The following is a 14,356-nucleotide window of genomic DNA, read 5'->3' as shown; positions in this document are numbered from 1 at the left end:
GACCCTTCCAAGCTGAATTCAGCCCACTGGCTGGGCATGGTGAGGCCTACCAAGGGCGATGTCACCCTAATTGCGGTGTCTGTTCAGGTTTGCAAAAACAGGGGAGCTTGTTAAGCACCTGGCAGGCCACGAAACGTGGCCAGTGGGATGCGTTTCGCTGGGTGACATCCTAAGCTGTGCAGCCTCCTGGCATCTTCAGGGTAAGGGGCATCTCCAGCTGATGAAGAGAGACACTCCTGTCTGAAATCCTGAAGAGCTGCTGCCAGCCATTTGTAGACTCGGGGTGGGGAAGAATTTGAATTCTATTGGAATTTGAATTGCAATGCAGCAAAATACAATATCTAAGAAATAAAAGAGAGGCGATGAAAATACAGTTAAAAAAACCCATGCTGCAACTAGCGCAGCTGATTACAATGGCTACAACAGGCAGAAAAATCATTAAGTGGGCTGCCTAGACCCTCAGCAATTTTTGAGTGGTTTAGGGGAATAAAAGTTTGGGAACCACTGTCTTACAGAAGCACCAGTGGGTTTTTTAAACAACAAAAAAAAGTTAAAAGCTGGCTCCCTTTAGTAGAAGTGAGGAAGCCACAACCATGAGTCCTCAGTAGGGATTTATTTAGTTATTATATGTATATCCCACCTTTCTTCCAAGGAGCTCAAGGTGGCATGCAAACATGGTGCTCCCTCTCCCCTTTTTAGCCTCACAACAACCCTGTGAGGTAGGTTAAGCTGAGAGGCAGTGACTGGCCCAAGGGCACCCAGTGAGCTTCATGGCTAAGCAGGGATTTGAACCCTGGTCTCCCAGGTCCCTGTCTGACACTCTAACCGCTACACCACAGTGGATGTCGGAGAGTTTCTTCGGAAACAGAAATGAGAGTGGAAACTGCCACAATGTGCATGTTCGTCTGAGGTGAGGAACAGAAATCCCGCCAGTGAACATGAGTGGTATTTGCTAATTACTCGTGCTTGTTTTGGCCATAGCTGATAGTGAGACAAATAATGTAGGTTTTAGCAGAAGCCAAATTATACCAAAATGGAAACAGCCCTGATTGCACTGAACACAGGCTGGGATGGAAATCCCTGCCTCCTTACATCCCTTGTCCTCAGTATTTCTGCATTTGTTGGATCTCTGTAATGTGTGAAGCAATTCTAAATTAATTGTAATTCCTTCTACGTCTTATCTTTTGTATTACTGTGTTTTAACTATTTTGCCGTTTTATTGATAGTATATATATTTTATTTTAATGTGTCTATGACTGCATAACAATAAACTAATTCCAAATTCTGTCTGCGTCTTCCCCCCAACCTCTCTCTCTCTCTCTCACACACACACACACACTTGATTCAGGTCTTGGAACGGACTCTAGAACCAGACAGTTCAGATGAAGAGCCACCTCCAGTTTACTCTCCCCCCTCCTACGATATGCACGTGTTTGACAGACAGTATCCTCAGGCTCCCCCGACACCCCCCCCCAGGTAAGCAGCGACTCTTACTGGGAGTTCACAAAGCTCCAATGCTTTTGTCTAGCTTAATTATTATTTGCGCAAGGTGCCTGCCTGGGACACAGAGTACATGAGCTGCCCATATGTTACTAGGTCAGGTTCAAGATGCTTGTATTCATTGACAAGGCACTTCACAACCTGGGTGCAGGATATCTTTAGGACCACCTCATCTTTTACATCCCTACCCGATCACCAAGATCTTTGGGAGAGTGTTTGTTGCTGGTCCTCAACTACTAGAAGCTGTGCATTCAATGTTGTCGGCCTGTTGCTTTCCCGAGGGGAGGAAAATCTTGCAGTGCGAGGACTCTGTGTGTGTGTGTGTGTAACAGTAAGTGTAGGAGAGCAGGGTTGGCTATTAGGAATTTCCTCTCCAGCTGGAATTCACAGGCCCTTTGAAGCCACTGCCCATCTCCAGGTCAAAACAAGCTCCTAGCACCCTAACAGAATCTCTGCATGTAGGGGCTCTCCTGCGCTGTGTGGAGGCAGCTGCCGTTTGTATCTAGGGGTGATGGAGAAATCCGAGGAAAAGGAAAAAAGAGGCAGAAATTGCTGTAGTTTGTGTGTTTGTGGTCAGGAACTGAAATCAGTCAAGCAAACGCAATGGGTATTTGTTCACACCATTGTTGCTTTTAAGTACACACACAATATGTAATGAATAACCTTTTTTTACACGTCGCTGTGACATTTCCTCCACATTGAAATGAATGAATCTTACACTAAAAAAGCAAGCAGTGAGACAAATAATGTAGTATTTGGCAGAAACTGAACTGCAGAGGAACAGGAACATCTCTCATTGTGATGAAAACACAGTTGGAACAGAAACCACAGCTTTCTTACATCCTGAGATCTGGGACGTTGTGAGGGGGAGGGGGGAAGCATGGAAGCGGCACAATTTTCGGATGCAAACAGCGGGGATGAGGTGCAAGTCCCAATTCGAGGAGGGATGAGCTCAAAGAGCAAGTCTTGCTTCAAATTAGGATCTCTCCACTGATTTGACTGGGGGTGTTGCATTGTAGAGCCCCCGTCCCTGCTTCAAATGCTCATCCCTTACCTTAGTTCTTTAAAATCAGGTTTTCCTCTCTGGAATGCAAGTCCTAATGAAGACACCGACCTGCGTATGCATTCGTCATTTCCTCTTCATAAATCCCCACTGACTTTTATGCTCTGCTGAAGGAGCCAGGAAGGCAAATTCCCAGGTTTGAGACACTTGGGTTATTAGCAGCTCCAAGCCAAGATCTGAAATATGCCAGCCCCTGGATCCTTGCACTCTTTCCTCATTTCCCTCGCCCCCTCTCTCCTCCTTTGGCTTTGAGCCCTTTTCCATGAGGCCTCCCTTGCGTGTGCCAATTAAGGGAATCTAGGCTGCTTTCTTCTGTCTCTTAAAATCCTGGCAGAGAAGAGAGCTCAGCTCTTGGTGGGTGTTCTTGGCTGCCGGTCTCTGCCTTCAAGTTCCTTGGGATTCTTTTCCTCTCTTGTGTGGAGATTCTCCTTCCACAAAGAACCAGGCTCCCCAGGACTGGTGGTGCCACCCACCTGCCCCTGGGTGCATTCTGCAACATGCCATTGACACAAGAATAGCCAGTGGAGGCCAGCCCATTAGGGCCAATGGGGCGCTGCCCACAAATCTCAGCCTGCACTCACTTGCCTACCTCCTTACTTGCAACCAGTCTAGGGAGTAGCACTTGCTGTCACCTTCCTCCTCTGTAGACTCACTGTTGCCCTTATGGAACTCAGTGAGGAGGAAGACAAAACTAGAATTAGTTGTCTCCCTGTCCTTGGCTCTGCCTCCACGTATTCTTAGCTCCTCTGCCTACCAGGCCCAATGGGCACCCACCTCTGCTGATAATAGTCCACTAGTGGTGGATTTATTCTGGACCGCCCGCACGTCATTCCGCTTTAGCTGTTGTGTAGCACTTCCCCAACGTTGTTGCGTTATTGCCATCTGGAGGGGCACTCTCCTGCCGGAGCGCAACAGAGGTGGGACAACGCCTCACCCAGGACGTTTGCTGTTTAAAAGTTAACAGGCTTTCAGCAGGAAGTTACGGACCGTGCCCTAATGGGGTGGTTAAAAAAACAGCTTGCAATCCCTCCAGACATCCTTTTTACTGCACATTCATGAGGATTTGTGCTCATGACAGTACTGGGACAGTTATATTTGATTTCTGCCCTGATTGAGAGTACAAATATTTCAAATAAATAAGCAAAACTGCTGATATTGAAGAACAACATTTGAAAGTTCCTTAGACTTAGATATTTCAGTAAGGTGCCTTGCAGATGTTGTTAGACTCCAGCTCCCATTGGCCCTAGCCAGGGCAGCCAGTGGTCAGGGATGATGGGAGTTGTGGTCCATCATCTCTGGAGGGCACCACATTCACTACCCCTGATTTAAGCTAACATAAAAGCATCCCTTCCTTTTCCGGGACTAAAAATGCCTACCTGATTTTAAAGCTTCACCTTAAACTGCCTTCCCCCCCCCCTTGGTCCCACAGGAACGATATTCAGAATTCTAGCGGCTCACAGGCACAAAGACGGTACAGGAATTGGAATCCACCATTGCTGGGCAACCTTCCCGATGACTTCCTTCGCATCTTACCCCAGCAAATGGAAAAGGTGCAGGTGAGAGAAGTTGACGTTTTGTGTGCTGGCTATGCGTTTAAGTATTGACAAACCCTTGGCCTTTCAGGGCATTAGTGGTTTGGGGTTTTTGTTGTCGTTGTTGTTGATTTTATTGTTGTTGATTTTGAAATACACTTCTGCTGTTCTCAATTTGTTTGTAGGCCCTAATAGGTCAGGGGCCACCCCCAACCCATAGAAAGGCTTCCAGGTAATTCTTCTTCACTGATCTCAGCAGCTAGGAATTTTTGCTGCTTCCTACAGACCTCCTTCAATTCTCTCCCCTTCTGCCTTTATCCTGCCTTGCTTCACCCTTGTCCCACCAGGCGCCGGGCCAGACAGTGTCATGCCGCTTGTCCCAGGGGTTCATCTTTTTGCCTTTTTGGGTTAGGACTATGCTAGACATCCAGATCCAGTGGCAGATGCCACTCTTAAAATGTAGGTTCCCACCAAACACCTAAAAATCATAAGCGGAGGAGAGAATCGTATGATTTGGAGGAGAGATGTAGTGGAAGAGGGAATTGTTGAGTTGTGGCCCCATGCCAGATCCCACTGAGAAAGTGAGCAAGGCTACAGAGGCAAAGCAGAGTCGAAGGTTGCAGGATCACAGAGAGTTCTGAGTGAGCTACTTGCTTCAATGGAAGGTTGCAGATGGAGGCCTTTTCAGCCTCTGATTCCAGACTCCATCCAGTCTCCTGTCTCCCCTGTAGAAAGCATCAGAGCCTTAAAGGGACAACCCTCTGGCTTGAAGACAGACACTCCTCCTCCGTACCACAGCCTTCCTACTGGTGTGCTCCCTGCGCCGCTAGACTGAGGATGTGTAGCAGGAGGCATCTGGTTCTTCCAGCTCCTGGGAAGGTACCCATGAGGGTCTTACAGGCCCTGGTGGTCTGGGAGGTTCCTCTGGGGGGCTCCTGTCCAACAGCCTCAGCTGCAGTGGTCTCCTTATCTTCAGCCCTGAATCTGACCTGGCTCTCCATCTGGTGCCCCTGTACCCTCTGACTCTGTGTCTGGATCACTACTGGATTCAGGGATCACGGTACCAATGGTGTTTTACCCTGTTTCCTGCATTCCTCTCCCCCAGCTTATTTTCCCCACCTGGAAGAAAATCACCTGGGGTGAGAAGAGTGCAGGGGAGAAATGGTGGCTGGTTGTGGGGAAAAGTTAAAACACTCCTTCCCTTTCCATGACACCTTCCCCACCAAATCACATACTCCCAGTCCTCTTTTTAGAGTTGGTGAAGAGCTACGTTTGTCCACTGAACAACTAGTTTGGTTCTTACACAGATGGAAAAATTAAGCACATCCTTGGGGTCTTGTGGGTTTGAATCCTCAGAGAGACATTATTGTTTTTTTTGTGTGTATGTGTGTACCTCTTTTTTTTAAAAAAAAGTTTGAATGCTGCAAATACGTGTTTGCAAATCATATAATTGCATTCATCAGGGGCCTGTGCTTGACTGAGGGCACCCCCAGACTGATGGTTTATTGCGGGTATATTCTGTTGCATGTTATTGACATAATCATTAGCGCATTAGTGGTGGATTTGTTCTACTTCAGTTTGTTCGGTGATGCTTCTTTGAGGCTACCACATTATTAGTGTCCGGAGGGGCTTATATAGTGTAGCAGAAGCTGGACAAAAATAAAATGGAACATTTGTGGCATAAAAAGTGATGGGATTCCAGCAGAAAGTTATGGGATGTGCACTGATTGGAAGTGAAGCAATGTGACCGCCCCAAAACATTTGCAGGCACAAACAGTATTGAAAGGGGGATCGTGTGCGACTGCCCTGATACCATCATGAGTACCAACCGTCATGAATACAGAATAAAAAGGGTGTCTGGAGGGGCTCTGGGGCTCTGCTGAGTGTTACAATGGCAGATCTTCCTGGGTTTGCTGCCCTGAAACAAGTGAAGCTGCTCCTGTCGAAAGTACCTAAATATTTCCTCTCTCTTTATAACAAACACCTTCTCTAGAGTTCGCAAAGCTGCCCTCAAAAAACACCAAGCCCGGGAAACCAGAGGGCCCAAGGGGTGTTGGACCAGGAGAGGAAGTGGAAGCAGTATTTGGAGGATGAGCGGATTGCGCTTTTCCTGCAGAACGAGGAGTTCATGAAGGAGCTACAGAGGAACCGGGATTTCCTCCTTGCCCTTGAAAGAGGTAACAAGGGGGTGCTATTTTTCTTTTTTGCTCCTCTTAGAGAGAGGAATTTCTCCTTTTATTTGGGAGAGCTGTTTAGAAGGGTAACTAATGTAACAAAACCACCAGTGGTGGCTGGGGGCTCCATGTCAGTGGGGCAGTGGAATCCACTCCGGGTTTTAGTCCAAACTTTCAAGGAGCTGTCCAAGCACAGTTTGGACTAAAGCCCAACGCTCTGCAGTTTAGGAACCCTTTTTTAAAATATGTTTTTAAAGCTTTTTTTCTTTAAAAATTTTTTTTAACGTCGTTTTGTTTTAATGTATTTTAAGGTCTGTTTTTATGATGTTTTAAAGTGTTTTTAGCACTTCTGTTTGCCTCCCTGGGCTTCTGCTGGGAGGAAGGGCGGTATATAGATAGAATAAATAAATAAACATCGGGAGCTGCCTTCTACGAGGTCAGAATCTCTGGCCTCCAGACCTAGCTGCGCCCACTAGGCTTCCCCATTCAGCCAAGCCTCAATCGTCTGCCCTGCACCTCATGCCATGTAGAAAGATGGGGCTGGGCCAAAAGATGGATTGTAGGCACTGCCATTTAGCTGGTCGGCAGCACCAGGCCACAGCAGCGACAAGTGCCAAATCCTGACCATTGGGCCAGTTGTTTGTGGGACTCGTAAATGTCCTTTCTTTTTCTTTTTACCGCCATCTAGATCGATTGAAGTACGAGTCAAAGAAATCTAAGATGAACAGCGTTGCCCTCGCTAATGATGTCACTTTCACCTCTGTAATATCAGGTATGTCGTGTAACTTTGCTTCTCTCCTTTAGCCAACTCCAGGGAGGCATTGCTCTCTGTTTTTGTTCCTTTTGTTCTGTTTCAAGGGCCGTAGCTCAGTGACAGAGCATCTGCTTTGCGTGCAGAAAGTCCCCGGTGATCCCTGGCATCTCCAGGTAGGGCTAGGAGAGACTCCTGCCTGAAACCTTGAAGAGCCGCTGGTAGTCCGTGTAGGATACGCAGAGCTAGATGACAGTATCGTGACACTTTAAACAGTCATAGAATAGTAGAGTTGGGAGGGGCCTATAACACCATCGAGTCCATCCCCCTGCTCAGTGCAGGAATCCAAATTAAAACATACCCCAAAGAATCCTGGGAACTGTCGTGGGTTCGGGGTGCTGAGAGCTGTTAGGAGACCCCCGTTCCCCTTTGTGGCCAGGTAGGAATTTGGATCTGGGTCTCCCCAGACCTAGTCTGACACTTCAATGGCTAAGCTGTGCTGGCACTATAGTAGGTCTTGGGACATTTGGAGGAGATGGTTGGTGTGGAGCCGTCCGCAGCCTCTGGCGTGTGCTTTCAATCCCTGTCCTGTACATTTGCAAGGCAATGTTCATAAATAGAAGCCCCCTTTTGCTTTTGATTGCTGGATCAGGGCTTAGACGATCTTCCCTGCTGCATCTGGTCCAAATCCGCCCCCCCTTTTCTGTACTCATGTGGAATGGATTTGTTGTTGTTATATGCCTTCAAGTCGATTATGACTTATGGCGACCCTATGACCTCCAGTAGCATCTGTTATAAACCACCCAGTTCAGATCTTATAAGTTCAGGTCTGTGGCCTCCTTTATGGAGTCAATCCATCTTTTGTTTGGCCTTCCTCTTTTTCTACTCCCTTCTGTTTTCCCCAGTATTATTGTCTTTTCTAGTGAATCATGTCTTCTCATGATGTGTCCAAAGTAGGATAACCTCAGTTTCATCATTTTAGCTTCTAGTGACAACCTGATCCAGTCCCCAGTCATAATAAAGGCAGAATCCTCCTTCCTTTTAGCCTTTGAACACAGGGAGATATCGCCTCGCTGGCAGATCAAGCAAATAACCCTGCTTAGCCTTAGCTACGAAGCTGAGCGGCAGCCTCAGAGGAGGGCATTAGGGCTGCTGTCTGTCGATGTCACATTAAAACCACAGAAGAGGCTGGGCCAAATGGAAGGTTTGCTGAGGGGCTGTTTTGACTCAGGGTGTTAACCGTGCAATGGATGCTTTGCTGTAGGCAGTGGTGGCTGGTCCATTTGGGCAAAAGGGGCACTGCCCCACCAGCTTCGGTCTGCTCTCAGCCAGCCCCCACCAGCCTGCCTTTGTATTTACAACCAGCATGGGAGGGGGTGGCCCTGCCTGTCGGCTTCCTCTTCCTTAATCTCAGCGTTGCCCCTTGTAGAACTCAGCAGGGAAGAGGACAGGGACAAAACTAGAATTCCTGGGCTCAGCCTGCCATTAGCTCTGGCTCCACCTATGGAGTTTGGGCTCCCTCCATTCCGCCCCACCAGTCCCGATAGGCACCAGCCACTACTGGCTGCAGTGCATGTTGAAAGCACTGGGAAGTAACTCAGGCTGTGTAAGATGCTTGGGGAGCGCTGGATGCATCCCACCCTCAGATCCACTCAAGAGCCAAGTTTGGTGCTAGATGCAGAAGGTAGAGTTCTGCAACTCTTTCCCTTTAGGTTTTTCTTTTAAAGCAAGTTCCTAATCCTCAAAGCTGCAAAAGTTGCACCGCCTGATGTGGAGATAAATGGGCAAGGATAATTTTGTCCCTCATGCTATCAGAATATGGGCTCATCCAGCGAAACTAATTGGCAATTGATTCAGGACAGACAAAAAGAAAAGTGCTTGGTGGATGTATATGAATGCACATGATTTAGATGTTTATGTAATAAACATAAATAATATATGATACTTGTGTAACTGTAATAACATTCTTGTATTTTCCTTATACCTTAAGTCAGTTTAACAATGGTGGCTGGCAGTAGTGCAGCGGCAAATTCGGAAGTGCAGGGTCCCTTCATGAGTCGCTTGCTTACTCTCCGTCATCATCTCACACTTCTTCCTGCGTGTGCCTTCTGCCACAACAGCAGACGTCCCTTGAAGCCAATCAGCATGAAAGGGGAGCAAGTTAGCTACTGAGAAGAGTCTTCTCAGCAGCTGACTCACCTTGTTTCACTCTGATTGGCTCCAATCAGCAGGAAACAACAAGGAAGTATGTCAGAAGACTCTTGTCAGTGGCAAACACACTCCCCTTTCACAATGATTAGCTCATAGGATGCTGGAGATATAGGGACCCTGCAGGGGAACCCTGCTCCCAAAAAAGTAAAGGGTCTAAGACACCGTGAGACCCTGGATGACTGCACCTCTGGGGGCTGGGAGGGTGGAAGGTAGGGAGGCCAACAGTTGGCAGAGCCGGAGCCAGTGACAGGCTGAAGGCAAGGCCAATGATAGGTGGAGCCATAGCCAATGACGGGCAGAGCCAACTACTTCTAGTTTTGTCTCCATCCTCCTCCCTGATGAGTTCTAGAAGGGCAACATTGAGACAAAGGAGGGGGAAGCTGACATCCAGCACCACCCCCTTGACAGGATGTAAATATGAAGGGAAGAAGAAGGGGGCTAGCTTAGGGCAGACAAAAGTTGATGGCATAGAGCCCCAATTCACCAGCCTCCACTGTAGTTTAATTTCATTCATTCATTCATTCATTCATTCATTCAATCATAACACAAATTTTGCATTTTCTTTATACAGTCTTACCTTAAGTCAATTTTTCCCAGTAATCTGATCTTTTTTAAAAGGATAATTTTAACCTTGGTGGGCTTTTTTAAACTCTTATTTTGAATTGTGGATGAGACCACCCCAGAGTGGGTGAGCTCTGTTGAATTCCCAGTGGTCTGGCATCTGGACTCCAGGGCTATCTGCACCATGCTAAAGATTCATCTCTGGGCAGGTCCATGCCGTACATTTAAAGCACATGTCTTCCCCTGAAGAATCATGGGAACTGTAGTTTGTTAAGGGAGCTGAGAAGTTGTAACCCTGTTCTGGAAAAATCAGTCACAGTTTCCAGAATTCTCTGGGAGAAGTCATGTGCTTTAAATGTGTGTTGGGTGTGCTTTAAACATGCATTGTGGATCTGCCCTCTGTTTCCTCGGCTCCTTGTTAATCGCTGGTTTGTTCTGCCTTCCAGATGATGTAGCTCGCTCCTTAACTGGCGTGGCCAGTGGTGCTGTCTCCGAAGATGCCTTATTCAGGGACAAATTAAAACACATGGGAAAATGTGAGTTGTGTCATGGTGGATGGCAGGATTGAATCTGGAGCTGTGGTGGGTTTCTTCCCAGCTGCCAAGTTTCCCCCCACCCCGTGTGAATGTATGGATGAACACTGCACTAGACCCCTTAATTATTTTGGTGCTGATGATACAGAACTCTTAATGTCTGCCTGCTACTGGTTGTTTTTTTGGGGGGGGAGGGGAGCATGGAGTGCATTTGATCCTTGTAGTATGCTATGTGGGTAAGGAGCTTTTGCCAGCACAGAAGTGTGACCAGGTTAGGCTATATCGCAGGTGTGGGGAACCTCTGGCCCTCCAGATGTTGCTGAACAACAACTCCCATCATCCCCACCCATTGGCCATGCTTGCTAGGGCTGATGGGAGTTATAGCACCTCTCTACCCTGGCCTTTGACACTCGCGATGTGTGTTTTCAGGACCCAATCTATCCCAGTGACTATAATTTGTTTTTACTATGTTTAATATAAATTTTAAATTGTTGTAACCCACCCTGGGACCTTCTGGTGGAGGGTGGGTAATAAAATAATCTGTATTATAATTATCATTGCTGTTATTTCAGCAGCAGCTGGAGGGCCAAAGATTCTCCACACCTGGGCTATCGGATCTGTTTCCCTCGCTCTCCGTGCTTGGCCCTAGGGTGGATTGGAGATATATGCCTTTTCCAGGGGCTCTTCCCCACTCTTCTTATTCTGTAGTTAGGAATGTGTATGCTTCTGCAAAGTGCAGAAGGCTGGGTGCAGAATCCAGCGTCCTGAGAAGACCACCGTTTAAGCAAGTTTCTAGTCCTTAAAGGCTAACCCTAATTTCAAAAGCCAGAGTGAGCAGGATTTTCAGTTCTCCTTGATATAACAATCCTTGGAAATAAGACATAGATGTGTCCTCCTTTTCCTTAAAAACACCCCTGTTTCCCTCCCCCTTTCAGCTACACGCAAGAAACTCTTTGAACTTGCCAAGGCTTTCTCAGAGAAGACCAAAATGAGGAAGTCGAAAAGAAAACAGCTGTTGAAGCATCAGGTGTATCCTTCGATGTGAGGCCTTGTTACTGACCCTGGACAGTGCATAATGCCCTGCTGTTGGTCTCCCAACCTGGAGAGGGTTGCTCAGGTGGCTCTCTTAATGGTTTATCAGCCAAGCAATATTTTGCTGAAACACAGCTGGCTTTCCATACCAGCCCAAGGCCAGCCAGTGAGTTTCGGGTTTGAGCAGGGAGTTGAACTTCAGGGCCCTTTTCTCCTTCCTCAGTACACTAGCCCCTTGCTTGAGCCACTTCACTTGTTGACGTCCACTGTGCTGTGTTGACCTTCAGGACCTCAGCTGATGTCTTTAGTAAGGCATGTAATAGACAGACATTTACTATACTCTTTGTTTGCTTTACTCCTCCTCCTCCTCAGTTGTTGATTATGTGGTTGGTGCCCTCTGGGACTGGCAAGGCGGGAGGCGGGGAGACCAACAGCAGGTGGAACAAGAGCCAATGATAGACGGAGCCAGCTAATTCTTACTTTGTGCCTAAACTCCTTCCTGCTGAGGACTGCTAGGGCACCACTGAGACTAAGGAGGAGGAGGCTGACAGCCAGGACCAGCCCTGGATTGGTTGTAAGAAGGTAGGCACGTGGGAGTCGGCTGAGTTGGATGGGGCAGTGCCCCATTGCCCTAATGGACCAGCTTCCATTGAGTATTTCAAGTGGGACCTGAAACTACACATTGCCACGTGGAGTGCTCCTGTTTGGAATGCAAACCGACTACGCTCTTTTCCAGGATACTCCATTCAGGAGGCAGTGATGGCCCACCAACACGGCTGGCTTTAAAAGAGAATTAGACAAATTCATGAAGGCTATCAGTGGCTACTAGCGATGGTGGTTATGCTCTATGTCCGCTGTTGGATGCAGTAAGCCTCTGAATGCCAGTTGCTGGGAATCAAAAGTGAGAAAGAGTTGCTGTTGTGCTCAGGTCCTCCTTGCGGGCTTCCCACAGGCATCTGGTTGGCCTGGACTAGATGGGCTACTGGCCTGATCCAGCAGCACTTATGTTCTTATTCCATTTCCCTTCCTACCTAGTTTTCCATCCTCACCTCCTACAACAAAAAAAAACAGTCTATATTTCATAGCACACTCAGTCCTCATTGGAATGTTTTTGGGGTCCATTCCCCCCCAATAAGGTTTTTGTACTAATGCAAACCTTGAGGTTCCCACAGTCCAGCCGATACCTTCCTCTTGTGCATGAATGGTACTATTTTGGATTCATAAGGACTGGCACTCAAAGATCCCCATTAGTATACATGATTTTAAATTTAATTTTTGCTGGAGGTAGGCTGGGATCTCTCCGTAGATCTCCAAGTAATTGGCAGTAGATCAGCAAGAGTTTCTTGCTACCAATTGCTTTAACCGCAACAACTACCACAAGTTTTTCTTTTTTTCTTAAATAGGGCTTGAAGTGGGGGTAGGGATGTCAGAGATTTCTGATGAAAGCAGAAGCAGCAGAAATTGCTGATGTTCACTTATTCTTCCACTGTCTGGCATGGAAATCAATCCAGCTATTATAATCTGTGTTTCCTGCTGATACTGCTTTCAGTCTGCAAATGAAACATAACTCCACAGTCACTTAAGGACGCACTGTTAAAGACCTCACCTTGGAAGACAATCTTACTCAGCCACGAGTGATCGCCAATGAATGAATAACTAATTACATCCCCCCCCCCAATTTGCACTGGAATGGATGGGATGGAATAACATCATGACAACATAATTTATGTAAGTTATGCGATCAAATAAATAAGTTACGTAATTTTCCCAGAGCAGACAGCGAGACGAATAACATAGTTTTGGGTGGGAAACGAACTTCAGTGGAATGGAAATAGCGCTGCATGCTATGAACATGGAGCAGAACAGAAAATGATGCCTTCTTACATAGGTGGGAGGTACCAGGAATTGATTTTTGTGCACAATGGGACTATGAGTTTAGTTCTGGGACTACATTCCTGGGCTGTGCATATGCTCAGAGGCACCCTGGTACATAATTCTAAGTCTGTGCCCACCTCTGTGAGCTGCTGTTTTGCACCTGACTCTGGTAGATGGACCTCAGCACTTAGGGTTGATGCACTTAATAACTAGCTGCCTCATACCCAAATAACTAGCAATGTTTCTTGGGAATTCTGAGAAGCGCAAAAACAAACAAAAAGTGCAGTTTTGAAATCAGTGGTGCGAAATCAGTGCACTTTTGAGAGATTCAGTCTGCCTTCTGGATTCAAAATGGCATTCAGCTGTATCCAAATGTAGACAAAAACGATCATGCAAGATTTTATTATGACATCAAGAGGTGTCCAAATTCATCGAGATCAAACAACTTTTCAAAATATATAGTAGATGATGATATGCTGTGACTTGCAAATCCTTCCCTGAATCCCAGATTCATGGGGCCCAGCTAGGTTTGCAGATCACTAGGGGAAAGGCACTCTGCACCTAAACAAAAGAACCCTTGATTTGGCGTGACATCTCCCAGGGTTGAGCTATGGCCACTAAAATCAAAGTTCTGGAGTTCAGCTGAGGTGGGGCCTGACTTAGATTATGCCCTCAACACACCATCAATTTCCTTCTCCTTAACTGCAAGCCCAGAATGGGAACAGCAGCTTCGACAGCTAATCTTCTTGACGACGTTGAAGGACATTCATGCGGTAAGATGATAGTCCTGTTTCCAACATGATCACTACCTTCTGAGTTGGCCCCAGCTACTCCCAATGTACTGACTGCTTGCGATCCCAGCTCATAAGCCTACTGCTTTTGCTGCTTGGGCTCCAGTCTTTTCTTGTTTTACTGATTAAAACCTTTTCTTCATTCACTAAAAAGTGTCCTTGATTAATCCAGTCAGCACTAAAACAGCAACACCCAAGCAAAGTGTTTTCGGTTCAGTTTCTTAGAAAAACCACCGGTGGTAGGTGCCACCTTGGAAGTGGCATTCCTGGGCCCGGAGGTATATAAAATTATGAATGGTGTGGAATTGTGGATAGGGAGAAGTGTTTCTCCTT

The 14,356-nt window shown here is 46.9% G+C and overlaps 1 protein-coding gene across 10 annotated transcripts in view; it reads left to right on the top strand.

Annotated features, from left to right (window-relative positions):
• Positions 1-14,356, top strand: part of CUEDC1 (CUE domain containing 1) — an 81,013-nt gene that overhangs the window by 57,148 nt on the left and 9,509 nt on the right. For all 10 annotated transcript variants that reach the window (XR_009759854.1, XR_009759855.1, XM_061604988.1 and 7 more), the window contains 7 exons: positions 1,349-1,476; positions 3,993-4,119; positions 6,089-6,272; positions 6,958-7,041; positions 10,239-10,328; positions 11,261-11,354; positions 13,947-14,005. Coding sequence is in view for 8 of the 10 variants with exons in the window: in XM_061604988.1 (XP_061460972.1) it covers positions 1,349-1,476; positions 3,993-4,119; positions 6,089-6,272; positions 6,958-7,041; positions 10,239-10,328; positions 11,261-11,354; positions 13,947-14,005 (766 nt within the window). In the remaining 2 variants the exon portion in view is untranslated. The remainder of the gene's footprint in view (positions 1-1,348; positions 1,477-3,992; positions 4,120-6,088; positions 6,273-6,957; positions 7,042-10,238; positions 10,329-11,260; positions 11,355-13,946; positions 14,006-14,356) is intronic.

Source organism: Rhineura floridana, chromosome 21, assembly GCF_030035675.1.
Source record: "Rhineura floridana isolate rRhiFlo1 chromosome 21, rRhiFlo1.hap2, whole genome shotgun sequence".
NCBI lineage: Eukaryota > Metazoa > Chordata > Lepidosauria > Squamata > Rhineuridae > Rhineura > Rhineura floridana.
Note: the sequence above shows the minus strand (reverse complement) of the source record. Positions and strands in the feature narration are given on the sequence as shown.